Source organism: Pteropus medius, unplaced genomic scaffold (assembly GCF_902729225.1).
Source record: "Pteropus medius unplaced genomic scaffold, Ma_sr-lr_union100, whole genome shotgun sequence".
Taxonomy (NCBI): domain Eukaryota; kingdom Metazoa; phylum Chordata; class Mammalia; order Chiroptera; family Pteropodidae; genus Pteropus; species Pteropus medius.
In genome coordinates, this window is record NW_024353908.1 from 9,210,189 (window position 1) to 9,229,322 (window position 19,134).

At 34.9% G+C, this 19,134-nt stretch overlaps 1 protein-coding gene across 5 annotated transcripts in view; it reads right to left on the minus strand.

Moving 5' to 3' along the window:
- The window catches only part of SLC25A26 (solute carrier family 25 member 26), a 139,667-nt gene that overhangs the window by 111,458 nt on the left and 9,075 nt on the right, over positions 1 to 19,134 (minus strand). For 4 of the 5 annotated variants that reach the window (XR_005650446.1, XM_039851716.1, XM_039851715.1 and 1 more), the window contains exons 2-3: positions 11,312 to 11,468; positions 8,010 to 8,119 (exon numbers count right to left, since the gene is read on the minus strand). Coding sequence is in view for 4 of the 5 variants with exons in the window: in XM_039851716.1 (XP_039707650.1) it covers positions 8,010 to 8,119; positions 11,312 to 11,468 (267 nt within the window). In the remaining variant the exon portion in view is untranslated. The remainder of the gene's footprint in view (positions 1 to 8,009; positions 8,120 to 11,311; positions 11,469 to 19,134) is intronic. The other variant, XM_039851717.1, reaches the window with a different exon arrangement.

A 19,134-nucleotide genomic window follows, 5' to 3' on the forward strand; every position in this document is an offset into this window, starting at 1 on the left:
AAATATTGAAAAGGATTGTGAAAATGAACACAGGAAACCTCATTCAAAATGGAATTAGGAAGCCATTGATAGTGTCTAAAGGTTTTCCATAAGTTCAATACTCCTTTACACCAACACACCTAACAAATAATCATACTCTAAAATTCAACTCAAGGATTAGCTTTTCTATGAACCTTCCCTGAATCAATGCCCATCTACCCACTCCATTGCGGACAAACCAACTATTCTTTTCCCTTCAGACTCTCACTGCAACTTGTTCCCTTTTCTAAAACTACCTGTAACACTTTAGTGTACTTACACACTTATATGTCCATCTCTACCTGTAGACTGCAAGCTACTTAAAGGCAGTATCTTAACTTGTCATCTTATTCTCAATGCCTAGAACAGATTAAAGATTTAGATCTAAATCCACACAGTCAGTTAAAGGCAACAAAAGTGGTAGAGGAAACGGGAACTGAACAAAAGCAGCCTATACAGAAGGAATCAGAGGCCTAAGTGAGGAAAGGATAATAAAAAGTAAAGGCTTTAAAGATGAGGTGATAAATAAAGCCTTTATTTTTGAGGTGATATTTTGTATAATTCTTAGAGGTTGGGGTTTCTAACTCTGTCTGCCTTACGCAGTAATGTCCTGAAGTGAAAAACGGTCCCCAGGCACACTGGTAAGTGACCAGGAGAACAGGGTAAAGGCGTCCTCAGCATAGGCATGTGGTTAGCTATCTGACGGTTTAGTTTCAATCTTCTAATTGTACAGCAAATATCCTAGCAATATCTGTACACTTCTGCTGCCGTTCATCTTTAAATACAAGCAATTTCCATCTGCAGCTTTACTGAGCTTCCTTCTGATTTAATGACTACACTGCACTTCAGCGGCAGCCATCTTATCTTCTACTCAACCTATCTCCCATGACTCAATTTTATACAACTGCATGAGTTTGGCAAAATCGCAAATGTAAGTCAATCTATATTAATTTATGCATATTTCAAAATCTATGATGATTATTTCAAAAGATACTGCACATTTCAAAAGCTGTCCACTTTTCTTCTTATGTTGTTCAGCGGTTCTTACAAAAAAAAAACAGTTAAGATCATGAAAAACACTATAAATATATCTTAGAACATGATATTAACAGCAGCATAATAAAAAATAGCTCAAATCCCTAGGGAAGCCACAATGATAAGCAGCCTGTGCACTGCGCTTTGCAGCTGACAAACACTCCTAACAGCATCAACACATCTAATCTGCCAGGTAGCCAATTCTGTGAGAAAACTGAGTAAAAATGACATGCTTATCCCGTATGCTGATATCCAATAAGCTCCCCAAAGAGACTGCAATACAGAGAACCACTGACCTTGTTAGAGTTTATGCTAAACTGTAGCGTAAGTTGCCTTCAACAGCATGGGCCTTGAAGAAAACATCAGAGCTGGGTGCAACGTGCACTATAACTTCAAAATCCAAATCTGTATGTCTGAGTATACTACCACCCTCAATAAATTCAGTGGCTGTTTTTGGCTGCAAAAATTTTTCAATGTTCTTTCATTTCTAAAAACAGCATGAACTAAGGCCAAGAGTTGGGTAAGACCCAGGAAAGTCAAATCTACGGCCTTAAAAAAATCACTACTACTCTAATATTACAGCATATTTGTATTAAAGTAAACCTGCTTCAATCTTTCTGATCTAATTACAGATTCTACTTCTCACATGCCGTTTGTGTCTGATGAAAACTGAGCTGTAAAATAATTGAGGTAGGGATTTAGGGATTTGGTACAGCAAACTTCCTAATAAAAATGGCACAAACAGATTCTCCTTACTGTTGCTACATATTAAATATTATTTGATCGATTTTACTGTATTCCAAATTACAAAAATAAGGTGGAAGGTTGTAATTATAGTTTTATTGATTCATCATTAAGTTTTAATCAAGCTGCTGCTACAGCGAACAGTTATTATGCCAGGGTTCTTTTGTTTCTGTTTCTTTCACGTATTTAAAGTTGCTACAACAAAGTAATTGTGGCCAAATTCATAAAATATTGTTTCTAAGAAATCTGTAACATACTCATATCAAAGGAAATGTGTTATAACACAATGACAGCACGGAACTATTTATTTTCTCTAGGTCTCTGAACCTTTCTGACCATTGAGAGCTATACATGTTTTTTTTTTTCTATTCCACTTTACCTATGAAAACTTGTTTCTCCTTAATTTACCCCTTTCTCTTACTTTTAGCGACCACACTTGTATGAACCTGAAACCAAAAGTTTATGCTCTATGAAACTGAAAGAAGCTACTAAAACAGGGAAGTAGTATATATATTTCTCAAGCATTTACTGAGAAAACTGATATTGAATGGTTTGGAGAAGTGTTTAAAGAAAGTTCACAGATAACTGGAGCATCAGAATCAACATTTCCACAAATTTCCTAAACTTGACAATCTTTTCAGTATATTAAATTGTAACTGAATTTAAAATCAATTAAAAGTCAACATCAAGAGATGTTTCACCTGTGAAGACAATCTCTACCTGCTGCTGATAAACTGTCCTCTTAAAGTTTTCCGGGCATTAACAGAAACTATACAAAGGCATCTGGCATTGGGCCTTACCACCTAAGAAACCATGGAAACCCAACAGAGATAAGAATGTTCTAGAATTGCATATTTCCAGTCTTACAGATACTTGTTTCCCCAACTAAAGTCTACCTACACCACGTCCTATGCCCAACAGTTCACACATAGAATATTAAAGATTCCCATATTTTAAATATATCGGTTACATATATTAACATGTTAGAATATACAGCATTTCCACACATGAAAAGATGTATCATTAACATGAGTAATCTAATAGCTCTCATTTTCCCTACCTTATTATATCACTTTATATACTCTGGTTAAGTCTAAGAGACAGTTTATAAATTGAAGAAAGTCTGTCCTTCAACACGGCAAACTAGCTTTCAGGAGAGATGGCCCTATATGAAATAAGTAGCCAAGTTCTTTTTTGCTGCTCGTTCTCAGCAACATACTAAAAAATGTAAACCAAATATTGAATTTACGATAATATATTTAAACTTAATCAAAGCAACATGTAATACTAAAACAGGCAAGAGATGTCAAAAATGCAGAATTTTCAAAACCCGAGACAATGAAACTCTCATATGATTTTGTTATTCTTTAGTACATATACTCAAAAATAACACATGCAATGAGATTCTAATTTTAGAACAATATCACAGCCACAAAAACATCTAAACCAAAGACCTGATTAAAATATTTTTAAATATAAATTGCTTTCAAATTGCAGTTTAAGCTAATTTTCATACAGAATTCAAACACTAGAGTTCTTACTTTGGGAAGAGACTGAAGAATAAAAATCCCCAGAAATTGTATGTAAAAATGTTCATATGTTTACTTTATTGGAGAGAAAGCCATAGGTTTCATTAGATTCCTAAAGGGGTCTATAGTTCATAAAAGAAACTACTACTTTATGTTCTTTGCTACCCAAAAATTAATATATTGTTAGTCCCATCAATTCTATAACTTCAGTAAATTATGAAGGCAATTTTTTAAAATCCAGAGTTAATATGGGTTCTGCAAAGGCATTTTTAAACCAATGGCAAAAGGAAATTTTATTAAAAACACGTCAATGAACTTAATGTCTCTCAGGCTAATTTCTTCCAACAGTCTCTTTAAGGAATCATACAACTGATTTCTTAAATCGAGATATTCATTTTATGGCTATTAACAAAAAGACAAACAACAAGTGCTAGAGAGGATGTGGAAAAAAGCGAACCCTGTGCACTATTTGTGGGATGTAAATTGGTGTAGCCACTACAGAAAACAGTACAGAGGTTCCTCAAAAATTAAAAATAGAATTACCAAGTGATCCAATAATTCCACTTCTGAATACTTATCCGAAGAAAAAGAAAACACTAATTTGAAAAGATATATGCGCCCCTATGTTCATCACAGTATTATTTACAACAGCCAAGATATGGAAACAACCTGAGTGTCCATCAACGAATGAATGGATAAAGAAGAGATATGAGAGATATCTACACACATATAAACAAACACACACACAATAGAATATTATTCTGCCATTAAAAAAAAAAAAATGAAATCTTGCCATTTGCAACAACATGGATGGACCCTGAGGGCATTAATCTAAGTGAAATGAGTCAAGCAGAGAAAGACAAATACCATATGATCTCACATATATGTGAAATCTAAAAATACAAAAAAACTGAAAGCAGCCACAGATACAGAGAACACATTGGTGGCTGCCAGAAGCAGGGGATGGGTGAAATGAGTGAAGGTGGTCAAAAGGTGCAAACTTCTAGTTATAAAATAAATAAATCATGGAGATATAATGTACACCATGGTGACTATAGTTAATAATACTGTATTGCATATTTGAAAGTTGCTAAGAGAGTAAATCTTAAAAGTTCTCAACATACGCACAAAAAATTCTGAAACTATGTATAGTGACCAATGTTAACTAGACTTCAGTGGTGACCATCTTGTAATATATACAAATATCGAGTCATGTTGTACTGCTGGAAACTAATACAATGTATGTCAATTATGCCTCAATTTTAAAAAATTCGTTTTGCAATAAGGGGGAAATATAAAGTTATATATATCCCAGATATATAAAAATAAATGAAATGCAAAAATATCATGAGAACCAAAGTTCATCTGTTTTCCCATATCAAACATTATAACCTCAACAATTCAAATTTTCACATGAACAGGGATACGCTTACTTTTCTTTAGAACTCAGACTCCTCCATAATTCTCTTTCTCCTGGATTTTCTAGAGATATACCTGATATGTTTTCATCAACCAAAATAATATAATTAATTGGACTACATTTCTTTACAATAAGTTTTACAGAAATTATCTTAACACTTTCCAACTCATTCTATGAGACCAGTTTTACCTAGATACCAAAACCAGCAAAAGACACAAGATAACTACAAATCAATATCTCTTATGAATAAAAAAGCAAAAGTCTTCAACAAAATACTAATTAACAACTTAAAACTATATAAAAAGTATTACATACCATGACTAAGTGAAATTTGTTCCAGGAATACAAGAATAGTTAACATTTGAAAATCAATTAATGCAACACATCATATCAATAAAATAAAGAAAACCACATGATTATCTCAATGCGAGAACAAAGAGCACTGACAAAATTCAACCCTTCACAATTAAAAAAAAAAATCACTCAACTAGAAGGCAACTTTTTCAACTTGAAAAAGGACATCTATCAAAAATTTCACAACTAACATCATATTTAATGGTGAAACACTAAATACTTTCTCCCTAAGATCAGAAACAAGATAAAGATGTCCACTCTTACCACTCCTATTCAATATTCTACTAGAGCTTCTTCTAGCCAGGGCAACGAGGCAAGAAAATAAAATAAAAGACATAAAGTTTAGAAAGAAAGAAGGAAAACTATCTCTGTCTGCAGATGGTATGATCTTGTATATAGAAAATCCTCAGGAATCCACTAAACAAATTTAAAATGAAATAATTAGTTCATCAAAGTTGCAGGACACACAATCAATATACAAAAATCAACTTATTTATATACAGTAGCAATGAGCTAAACAAAAATGAAATTCAGAAATAACTTCCATTAAAATAGCATCAAAAAGATTTACTTAGGGATAAATTTAACAAAAGAAGTAGAAAACTTATCCTCTAAAACTACAAAACATTGTCGAAAGAAATTAAGATCTAAATAAATGGAAAGACATCTCATGTATATGGACTGAAAAATTTAATATTGTTAAGATGGCAATACTCTCCAGATTAAATTGTAAATTCACTGCAATCCCTATCAAAATCTCAGTTGCCTTTTTTGCAGAAACTGACAAGCTGATCCTAAAAATTCACAGGGAAATGCAAGGGACCCAGAATAGGCAAAACAAACTTTATAGAGAATAATAAGTTGGAAGACTCACTTCTGATTTTAAAACTTATTATAAGGCTGCTGTGATCAAGACTATGTCATACTGGCATAAGGACAGACATATAGATCAACAGAACAGATTGGAGAGTTGACAAATAAACCCACATATTTATAGTCAATTAGTTTTTGACAAAGGTGCCAAGGCCATTCAATGGAGAAAGAATAGTCTTTTCAACAAATGGTACAGGATCAACTGGATATCCACATGCAAAAGAATGAAGTCAGACCACTACCTCACATCAAATACAAAAATTAACTCAAAACAGATCAAAGACCTAAATACAAGATGGTTTCTTAGGTGATACCAAAACACAAGAAATGTAAGGTAAAACATAAATTGAAACTTGTGCTTCAAAAGACATGATTAGGAAAGTGAAAAAAGAATGCAAAGAATGAGAGAAAAATTCTGCAAGTCCTATGTCTGATAAGAGGCTTATATCTAGAATATATAAAGACCTCCTACAAGATGACAATAGTAAAGATCAGACAATTCTAAATGGATACACAAAAATAATTCTAACAGAGACTGTCGTTTAGTATTGGGGAGGAGAGATGAAGAAAGTTGAATGAGGGGAATGGGGAAACCCTTACTGGTACTCCTCTCTGTATTAGTTTAGGAAAAAAATAGTCCTGTATTATTTTTTATTTACAAATATTTTGTCACTTACATTATGATTTCTTTTTTGGCTCATGAATTATTTATGAGAGAGAGTTAGTTTTTTTAAACACATGGTAGGGATGAACTGGTTATCTTTTTGTCATTGCTTTCCAATTTTAGTTTTATTAATGTTCCAAACATGCTTCATAAAAACGAGTTATCTTTAACTATTAGATGTAGAGCTCTCTATATATATTCATTAGACTAATTTTGCTGTGGTGTTGTTCAAATCTATGGTATTAAATTTATGCCTGTCTGGTCTTAAAGACTTTTACAGACAGATGTGAATATCTCCAATGAAGATTATATTTTTATTCATTTCTCTTTATAATTCTGGCAATTTTTATTTTACATTTTGAGACTATGTTATTTAGTCTAGGTTCAGGTTTATTACATCTCTCAGGAGAATGGTTCTTTGTATCATTGATTATACAATGGTATCTTTGTTTTTTGCTTTACGTCTTTTTTGTCTGATATTAACATTATTCCACCAGCTCTTTCAATTAGTATTTCTGTATCAGTGAGGGGTGATCAGAGAAGTAGAACCACTATGAATGATAAGAATAAGAGGTTATTATAGGGATATGAACCCTAATTGTAGTTAGTTTATGTAGAACTATCGCTTCTACATCTAGTGTTGGGACAGAAATCACAAGGCAGGCAATCAGGAAGGAAAGATGAATGTGATATGGGGAAAAGAAAGGACAAACTGAAACTCACATTATCTCTCACCAATCTCGATGATGTGGGTGAGCTGCAGTATCAGCTGGCACCCTCCACCACAACACCCACACATCTGGACTCAGAATTTAGAGAAGCTGAAGGAGAAAGAAGATCCAGTGGGTGCTGGAGGATCTGGAGGCCCAGCTGTTGCCTGAGGCCAACAGATCAGAGACGAGGTGTATGAACTGCAACAGTGCCTGACCCTACATCAGCCTTCTGAGAATATACTCTACATCTGCTTCACTTCCACAATGCAAATCTTGTGCAAATGTCTCCTATGGCCAGCATAACCGGGAACTATCCTGGAAAGGGAATTCAAGGAAAAGGAGTTTGAGTTCAGTTATGCTGACATACTACAAAGTCACCACAATTTGCATGGATATTTTCTTCCATATCTTTAATTTTATTCTTTCTGTAATTTTAGGTCTGGCTCTTTTAAATAGCATATAGCTGGATTTTTCTTTCATACTATTTAGACTCTGTCTTTTAATTATCATGCTTAATTTATTTATATTTATTAAAATTTGACTCTTATAACTTAAACTTTTTTATTTCATTAAAAAATGAAATAAAGTAATATCTGTAATAAAGATATATGCATAATGTACATTTCTGAAGTATTTTATATACATAACTTGTTACTTACCACTTCTCCAGCAGAGGCAGCCAACATATGCTTTGCAGGCATCAAATATGAAGATGAATCAGTGTGCAAAAACCATTTCACATATTCATAGGTGATAAAAAAGGCAGCAGCTGAAATTTAAAACAATCCCAGTCTTTCAAAGTTTAACTATATATTCAAACCATTAAGAAATGTTTCTCAAAAAAATTACAACTCTAATTAATAAACTGTGAGATAACAGACAAAGATAATAAACACATAGTCTTCTCCTAACCCCCTCACCCTTGTAGACTTTACTGAGCCCATGTTCTGTTCCCAACACTGGACTTAAGAAAATGCAGAAGACATAAGACCTGCCCCAAGGGAGCCTAACAGCTAACCCAGCATTCACCATTTTGTATTAATAAATCATTTAACATTTTTCAGTAAGCCTTCTAGAAAGGGGTGTAAATTTCTGTAATCCAAAATATCTTTATATAGTCATAAAATAACCAGCTTCACCGATTCAAAGATGGGTTAAAATTGCAAACATATCTTACCTAAGTAAAACATCTAACAATAATGTTTTATTTCTGCTTATTCAAAATAACCATAGGAACTTTTTACTATATCAATTCACCTTTATATCAAGGAAACAATCAACTAATTAAAACTGGAAATCAAAATGTCAAAAAAGCTACCCCTATCACCATAAATTAATCTCAGCTGCCCAAGAGGGCCTTCAGACTTGCTATGTACTGTTAATCAAAAGATGTTTATCACTTCCATAAAAGATAAGGCATGAAAGATAAATGAATGACAAATTCATCTTTTGAAGGACACTTGAACGTGCCACATTAAAGTCTGAAACACTTAGGAAAAGTTTGATAGTGAAAATCAGTTCTCCATAGTTAGTCAACAAGCTTGTGAACACTCTTCAGGCTGCAAACAGAAACATCAGGACAAAGGAGGAAGCACATTGTACCTGGAGGAGTGATGACCAATGCAAGCTGCTTCATGTAGTTAATACAGGTCCTTATTCCCATTTGTCATTCTTAATAAGGCTTTTCCTACTTTGGCTCACTCACTAAATGTACAGCTTGAAAATCTCCAATTGCATTCAGCTGTAAGTTCCACCTGCTACATAATTCACCCTCCCATCCCTACTCACAGGGAAAAGGGACAAAGAGTGCTAAGTTTCTAGGTTTTCATGGTTAACCACTTCAGCTGGGTCAGACTTTATTGCTACTTTTATGATAGACAAAGCCTTTTAGAAATATAAGTCCCAAAACTCTCATGAGTGACATTCAAGAACTCCTTGCTAACTGGAAATGATGGCACAATAAGGTTCCAAATGAGGCTCTAGGCAAGTTGCAACAAAGAAGGAGGTTGAGCTGACATCTACAGTCTCTTCTAGGTAGCTCTTTTAAAAAAGCAAAAACAAACTACTATGGTTTTTCTACATTCCCTTCTACACAGAGAGTAAAGATTATGAATATAGGTCCTATATCCTCTTTCAACCTTCAATGCCCTCCATCTCAAACTCCTCACCCCTGCAGAATACGTACTCTAAAAAGTCTAGTCACTGAATGTTACACTGGTGTAGTATACTCAGAGTAGAACTTTAACCATTAGCAAAAGGAAAAAGAAAAGTGCCATTCACCAAATTTCAATTCACCGAAAATTTACAGAAAAACAAAAAGACCATTTCTGAAACCCTGAAACTTTGACAATTCATCCAGCATCTCCTATTTACTGATGTTCTGTGGATAGCAAAAAAGAAAAGCCTGGCAGAAACACCACTTTCTCATACACACAGTATGAAACCACATTCTGTATGTAAACTCCTGCTGGCAAGAATATAAACTAGACCTGTGAGCTTAATGTAGCAACATGTACCCTACAGACTCTCACTAATACTACATCTACTAACAATAATTCTTAGGTATGATATTTAAGAATAAAAGATCTTTAGAACAATGAGACACCATAAAAACCAAAAGATAAGGACCTAGTAACATATTCCTTTGCAATTTCCTAGTTCAAAGATTCTCAAATTTGTCTGCATATTAAAATCACCTGGAGAGTTTTTAAACTTCCAACTCCCAGGCCATATCTCAGACCAGTTAAATCACGATCTCTGGAAGTGGAACACAGGCATTAGTACTTTACTTTCTTCAGGTGGTCAGGTGATTGAAATGTCAAATTTAGAAACCACCACCCCTCTCTCATACATAGAGCTATACTTGGCACTGAGCGGGGTGCTCAATAACATGTTATAATAAATTACTGAAAGTATTACGACAAACAAAATTTCAAGGACCACCTCAAAACAGTTTGTTGTTCTAAGGACTGCTAGAGGAGGGGGAAAAGGAGAGAAAGAAACAAAGGAACCAAAACACTATTTTTTTCCCTCTGCACCACAAATCTTTATGTGAGTGCCGTGCTCGCAGATGGACACAGATGAACATTGAAATGTCAAATTAACATGAAAGAATTTCTCATGAATTATCCTGAGAAAAATAAAATCAAACCCCAGAATTTAAGAATCTCCTAGAGCAGAAGTTCTATAATTGTGTGTGTGTGTGGTGGTGGTAGTGGTGATGGTTTTCTTCCTTTGCTTGGTTTGCTTTTGAATGCCAAAACATCAGTAAATAATTAAAATGAGATGAGTATCTGAAAAAAGTATACGAACAAATGGATTAAGTAAAAAATATAATATTGATTCTAGAATAAGAGGGCCATTCATCATATAATGTGACTTCAAATCCAAAATAAAACAAGACACTGTAAGGAAAGTATCCAGGAGCTTAGTGGGAATCGTCTGCATCATCTAGGAGCACTTTAGTTTAGAAATGTTTAATGCCTCTTAGATTCATCTGCTCCAGAAGAGTCTCCAAAGCAGTAGTTATTAAACTCAGCCTCACATTGGAATCACCTGGGAAGCTACTAAAACCCCTAACACTCAAAGCCCAGACCAATTAAACTTCTGGGAGTGACAGAGGCATCAGTAATTTTTAAAGCTTCCCAAGAGATTCTAATGTGCAGGCAAGATTGAGAAACTCTGCTCTAGGCATCATAATTAATGTTAGAATGATACTTTAAGGACTCTAACCGGGAATTTTAACAACAAAAATCTTTTTTAAAAGATTGCTCATATTTTTTTCTATTACAAATACAGTGGCATGGGATCTACAGCTGATTCAAAACTAATGAATAGAAAGCATTCAAAAGATAAGCCACACACATAAGAAATTGTATATGGGGTAACACCACATACCATTCTGAAAATAAATCTTATCATTTTGGCTTTATAACAGTGAGAATATCAACATAATTTTTACCGTTAGGAAAGGATCCGATAGCAGCAGAAGGAACGCCAGCATATATTCCACGAAAACCACCAGCCTTATTAAATCCTTGGGGACTCTGTAGCCTCGTTTTAATGGTATCCAGAGGAAATAATATCAAATCAACAGAGACACCTGCTACTCCACCAGCCTTAAAAAAAGGAGGGGGGGGTAAAAAAAAAAGGAAAAATAAGGTTACCACCATTATGAGTGATATTTTCAAATTATAAATTTTTATATAAAATTTCCTTTTAAAATGACTTTAATATTTATTTTTAAAATTTTTAATTCACTTTTAATATTTTCACATGGTTCAAAAAAGTAAACGAGCAAATAAACTCAGAGGGATAAAGAGTCCAAAGTCTCCTTCCCTCTTCCTAGTAACTCACTTAACCACTTTTATTGGTTTTGTACTGTATCCTCCCAAAGTTACTTTAGGTATATACAAGCAAATATGAATACGTATTTTATTTTCCTTTTTAAAAAAATAAAAGGTGTATACAATATACACCGTGTTGGATCTTATTTTTTTCACTTAATTTGTATTGGTGATCTTTTCATATCAAACCAAATGTTATATTTTTGTCTTTTTAACTACCGAGTAGTGAATCTGTAGTTAAGACTGTTGGCGGGGGAAGGAGAAGGTTGGAATACTTCTATTTTGAAACAGGTAATGATCCTTGCAAATCTAGATCTATATTTTAAGAATCACATATCTAAAGATTCCTATAGCATTCTCATTTGTGTATATTTGAAAATTCTTTGATAAATTTTTTAATTAACTGAATAAATGGGTGGGGGGGTAGAGAATAAGAACTAAATTCCTAGAGAACATTAAAACCTGGCCCAAACTAGTCATTTCTCAAAAGACACAATGTTGCTTTAGAAAGCTGCACTTTAAAAACTAAGTTTGCACCTCATGATTATGTGGAGCATACAGTAGAATATTTTAAAACTGGTTACACCTTAGTCAAAGCAAAAAGATATTCAGAAAAAGATGAACTAAAAGGCAGTGTCAAAGAAAAGTCAATACACAAGGTCTAAAAGCATCACTTAAAGATGTATGAATCAAAACCATTTACCGTAAACAGATGGAAGAATTACAAAGAGGAAACTCTCAATATGGTTTCTACTTAGTAATTTTTAGATTGAATTGTTAACTTTTCTTATCTTTTGAATTTGGAACCATGTAAACATATTACCTATTCAAAAGTTAAAATATACATTAAAAACTGTATATTCCAAACATAGAAAAAGAAGAACTAGTATTCAAAGTTCCAAATTATCAGCTGTTTCTACTTTTTGGGTTTACAGAAAGCTCAGGTGGTACAAAGCTTAGAACCTAGCAAACACTCTCTGCTCTACTTACCACTCACCATAAAACCACTGCAAGATTTCATTGGAAAAATAAAATTACTCTAATAATTAATCAGCATAGGTAAATGATTAAAAATTAGTTTAAGTGCCAATCAAGATGGCGGAGCAGGTAAACACTGTGCTCAGCTCTTCCCATGACCATACTAAAATTACAATTAAATTATAGAACAATCAATTTGAGAACTACCTGGAGTCTAGCTGAACATATCACCTATTACTAAGGTTATAAAAAAGAGGCCACATCGAGACTGGTAGAAGGGGTACAAACTTGAAATGGACTGGCCCCACACCTGTGTGTAGTGACTGACCACTAGGCAGGATATCATGGCTGCAGAGGTCCCCCTAAAAGAGTACAAGGCCCAAGACCCACACCAGGGCTCCCCAGTTCCAGTGACAGGAAGAGGAGTCCCCACAAATTCTGGTTATGAAAATCAGTGGGGATTCTGATGCCTGGGTGAAACGCAAGAAATTTGGAAACCCAGATATCTCCTTAAAGGGCCCGCGCACAGACACCCTGGATTCCAGCAGAGGGACAGCAGCTCAGGAGGCACCAGAGACATACAGGGAAAGATTGAATTGTGTCACTTCAGGGCAAGGGCTGTAGGGACAGCAATCAATGTCCCTTTGTTGAGCCCTCCTCCTGTGCAGCCTGCAGGCAGGTGCCATGTTGCCTGTGTTGAGCCCTCCACTCACAGTGCCAATTCTGAATCTGCATTGCCGGGTGAGATTGGCTTGCTCCACCCTGTGACTCCCTGAGACCCTGCCCCACCCAACCCCCAACTGCCTGGGGAAATCCTGTTGCTAGGCAACCAGCCCCACCTTGTGCTGTTTGCAGTGGGCTCACTGGACAGCAATCAAAGGCTTTGGCTGGCCCACCACAGGAGAAACTTTCAATGGTACGCAACTAGCCCTTGCCAGAGCTGCAGTATCTCTTGAGCAAATCCTGGGAGTCGGTAGGCACCAGTTGGTCTAAATGTGATCTGAGACTTTTGCAAGAGGCCACAGGCTCAGCACTGGCACCGAACCTGAATCTGTACTAGCCAGGATGAAATCCACTTGCTTTACCCCTGGGGCCCCGCCCTGCCCAACCTGCATACCACCCAAAGGCTCTTTCAGCTGCTGAGCCTTTCAGGCAGCCAGTAGGCAGCCTCAGGTCTTGGGGTACCCTGGACCTTTTGCTAAGCTGCCCCAGGGCCAATACTGGTGGCAGCTAGCCTCAGTTCGCAGCATGGCCTCTCCGACTTGCCACCAGGTCTAGTGCTGGCAGTGACCAACCGCAGATAGCTTTGTAGCTCCTACCTGGTAGTCATCGGCAGTCACAGGCAGAGGCTGATCTTGGCCCGCACAGGAGCCACTGCCAAAGGGCCACAGAACCAACACATCAGAAAGCTGGCATCAGACTACGACAGAGCACCACCTGACTAGCTCACGAGCAGCACACCCAAAGAGTGGTCTCACAAGTACACAGGCATGCTGGGGTGAATCCCACTCCATAGGGTCAGCCACCATGCTGCCTTTTCAACAGAAACTTTGCAGGCCAGAAGGGGCTGATGAGAAATATTCGAAGTGATGAAAAACAGGAACCTACAACCAAGAATACTCTACCCAGCCAGGCTATCAATTAAAATGGAAGATGAGATAAAGAGTTTCCCAGACAGGAAAAAGCTTAAGGAATTCATCACCAATAAGCCAGAATTACAAGAAATGTAAGGGGGACTTTCGTAAAAAGAAAAGGGGAAAAAAAACATATATACAAATAATAAAATGGCAATAACTATATACCTATCAATAAGTATTTTAAATGTAAATGGATTTAATGTTCAATCAAAAGACATGGGGTAACTGAATGGGTAAGAAAACAAGACCCATATACTGTCTACAAGAGACCCACTTCGGGTCAAATGACACACACGGATTGAAAGTAAAGGGATAGAATAAGATATTTCATGCAAATGGAAATTTTAAAAAGCTGGGGTAGCAATACTTATATCAGACTAAATAGACTTTAAAACAAAAGCTATAATAAGAGACAAAGAAGGATATAACATAATGATAAAGGAATCAACCCAACAAGAGGACATAACCCTAGTAAATATTTATGCACCCAACATAGGAGCACCTACATACATAAAGCAAATATAGACTGACGGAAAGGGAGAGACTGACAGTAATATAGATATAGTAGGGGACTTTAACATCCAAATGACACCAATGGACAGATCTTCAGACAGAAGATCTGCAAGGAAACAGCGGGTTTAAATGACACACTAGATGGAGTTAATTGATATTTTCAGAGCATTTCACCCCAAAGCACAATGTATATTCTTCTCAAGTGCATATGGAACATTTCCCAGGATACACCACATGTTAGGCCACAAAACAACTACCAATAAATTTAAGAATACTGAAATCATATCAAGCGTCTTCTCCGACCAAAATGGTCTGAAACTAGAAATCAATTACAAGAAAAAAAAAACTAAAAAACAAAAATATGGAGGCTAAATAACATGCTACTAAACAATGAATGAGTTAACAATGAGGTCAAAGAAGAAATCAAAAGATACCTTGAGACAAATGAAAATGAAAACCCAACAACTCAAAATCTATGGGACTCAGCAAAAGCAGTCCTAAGAGAGAAATTCAAAGTAACTAAGAGACAGAAAAATCACAAACAATGTAACCTTACCTAAAAGAACTAGAAAAAAATAGCAAACAAAACCCAAAGTGAGTAGAAAAAAGAAAATAATAAAAATCAGAGTGAAAATAAACAAAATAGAGTCCAGAAAAACAGTACAAAAGATCAATGCAACCAAGAGCCGGTTCTTTGAAAAGACGAACAAAATTGATAAATCTTTAACCAGACTCATCAAGAAAAAAGACAGAGGACACAAATAAAATCAGAAATGAAAGAGAAGTGTCCACTGACTCCAAAAAAACACAAAGAATTATAAGCAATTACATGCCAACAAATTAGACAATCCAGAAGAAACAGATAAATTCCTAAAAACTTACATTCCTAAAAACTTACAATCTCTCGACTGAGTCAAAAAAAATCCCGAAAATCTAAACAGACCAATTACTACTAAAAAGTGAATCAATAACAAAAAAAACTCCCAAAAAGCAAGTCTTGGACCAGATGGCTTCACAGGTGAATTTTACCAAATAGTCAAAGATAAATTAACACCTATTCTTCTCAAACTATTCCAAAAAGTTCAAGAGGAAGGAAGGCTCCTTAATTCTTTTAATAAAGCCACCATTACCCTATTCCAAAACCATACAAAGACATTACAAAAGAAAGAAAATTATAGGCTGATATCCCTGATGAACATAGATTCAAAAATCCTCAACAAAATATTAGCAAACCGAATTCAGCAATACATTAAAAATATCATACACCATGATCAAGTTGGATTTATTCCTGGGATTCAAGGTTGGTTCGATATTTGCAAATCAATTAATGGGATACACCACGTTAACAAATTGAAAGATAAAATCGTATGATCATGTCAATAGATGCGGAAAAAGTGTTTGACAAAAATCCAGCATCCATTTATGTTAAAAACTCTCAGCAAAGTGGGAACAGAGGGAACATACCTCAACATAATAAAACCTATATATGACAAACATACAGCTAACATCACACTCAAAGGGGAAGAGTTAAAAGCATTTTCTTTAAGATCAGGAATGAGACAAGGATATCTACTTTCATCACTTTTATTCAACATAGTATTGAAAGTCCTAGCCACAGCAATCAGACAAGAAAGAGGAACAAGAGACATCCAAATTGGAAAGAAGTAAAACTGTCATTATTTGCAGATGACATGATACTATACATAGAAAACTCTAAAGATTCCACCAAAAAAAAAAAAACAACTGTTAGAACTGATCAAAGAATTCAGTAAAGTAGCAGAATACAAAATTAATATTCAGAAGTCAGTTGCATTTTTATAGACCAATGATGAACTATCAGAAAGAGAAATTACAAAAACAATCCCATTAACAATTACATCAAAACAATAAAATAGCTAGGAATAAATTTAACCAAAAAGGTAAAAGACCTGTACTCAGAAAATCATAAGTCACTGAAAAAAGAAACTGAAGAAGATACAAACAAATGGAAGCAAATACCATGCTCACGGATAGGAAGAATTAACATCGTTAAAATGGCACTACTACTCAAAGCAATCTAGAGATTCAATGCAATCTCTATCAAAATGCCGATGGCATTTTTCAGAAAACTAGAACAAAATTCCAAAAATGTTATGGAACCATAAAAGATCGTAAATAGCCACAGCAATCTTGAGAAAGAACAAAATAGAAGGTATCATACTACCTGATATCAAACTATACTACAGGTTATAGTAATCAAAACAGCATGCTGCTGGCATAAAAACAGACACATAGATCAATGGAACAGAATAGAGAGCCCAGAAATAAACCCACTGTTATATGGTCATTTAACCTATGACAAAGGAGACAAGAATATACAGTGGGGTAAAGACAGTCTCTTCAACAAATGGTGCTGGGAAAACTGAACAGAACATGCAAAAAAATGAAACTGGGCCACCTTCTTAAACCCTATACAAGGATTATTTCAAAATGCATTAAAGATTTAAATGTAAGACCCAAAACCATAAAACTCCTATAAGAAAATACAGGCAATAAGCTCTCTGATATTGCTCTTAGTAATATTTTTTTTCTGATATACCTCCTCGGGCAAGGAAAACAAGAGAAAAAATAAACAAATGGGACTACATCAAACAAAAATGTTTTTTTCACAGCAAAAGAAATCATCAACAAAAGGAAAAGAAAACCTGTTGAATGGGAGAAGATATCCATCTGTGATACAATATTCAAAATTTATAAAGAACTCATACAACTCAACAACAAACAATCCAATTAAAAAAAAAAAAATGGGCAGAAGACCTGAATGCCTATGTCTCAAAGAGGACATAAAGATGACCAATAAGCATATGAAAAGATGCTCAAGGTCACTAATCATCAGAGAAATGCAAATTAAAACCACAATGAGATATCACCTCACACCTGTCAGAATGGCTTCCATCAGTAAATCCAAAAACAACAAGTATTGGCAAGGATATGGAGAAAAGGGAGCCCTCGTACACTGTTACTGGGTTTGCAAAGTGGTGCAGCCACTATGGAAAACAGTTTGAAGGTGCCTCAAAAAATTAAAAATACAACTACTTTTTGACCCAACAATTGCAATTCTGGGTATTTATCCGAAGAAAACCAAAACACTAATTTGTAAAGATCTATGCACCCCTACATTCACAGCAGCACTATTCACAATAGCCAAGTTATGAAAGCAACCTAAGAGCCCATTAATCATCTATTAATGGTACATAACAGGAAGTTATGGTACATATATACAATGGAATATTACTCAGTCATAAAAAAAAAATGAAATCTTACCATTTGCAATGACATGGATGGATCTAGAGGATATCATCCTAAGTGAAATAAATTAAAGAAAAATACCACATGATTTCACTTATATATAGAATCTAAAAAACAAACTCACAGATAAAGAGAACAAACTGGTGATTGTTGGATGGGAGGGGTTTGGATGGGAAAGGTAAAGAGAATAAGAAGTACATACTAGTAGTTACAAAATAGTCACAGGGATGTGAAGTATAGCATAGAGAATATAGTCAATAATTCTGTAATGGCTCTGTATAGTGCCAAGTGGGTACTAGAGTAATCGAGGGGATCACTTCAAAAATTATATAAATGTCTAACCACTATGCTGTACACCGAAACTAATATAAAATTTAACCAATTACTTTATACCAGAAAAGTACATTACCATAAACATTAATACTATACTATATGATCAGGTGAAAGACATGACAGAAACCCTCAAAGACCATGTAGGTCTATTCTGCCAAGGACCTAAAAAGATGTCACCAAAAGAATACAGAAATGTGCCAGTGGAGAACCACAAATGGCAATAAAAGAATGACAAATAACATGGGATTTATCTCTGGATATAAAGATGGCCTTTTCTAAGTCATGGGAAAAGGTTCATAAGTAATGTAGAAAGTGAATGAAGTAATGTAGAAAGTAATGAAGAAAAATAAGTGAGAACATTTTTCTCACTTATTTTTAAAGGATTTTATAAAATTCATATGTAAATAAAATATTTTGCCTGCCTCTTCATTTTCTCAAAACACAAGAACTAAAATCCTGCTGAGAATGTCTAATATGACTGGATTCATTAAAAACATGCTGCACTTCAGTCTAATTTTCTCTTTAATCTTAGGAGAGGGTTCAGAGACATGCTTGCTATATACTCCTAAATTTTAATCAATAAGTTAATTACTCTCTCAATCTATTTGGCTACTTTGCATGTATTGATTCTTTAATCCTTCTTTCATCAGAATTCTTATCTTCTCAGAATAAAATGACCATGTTCAATC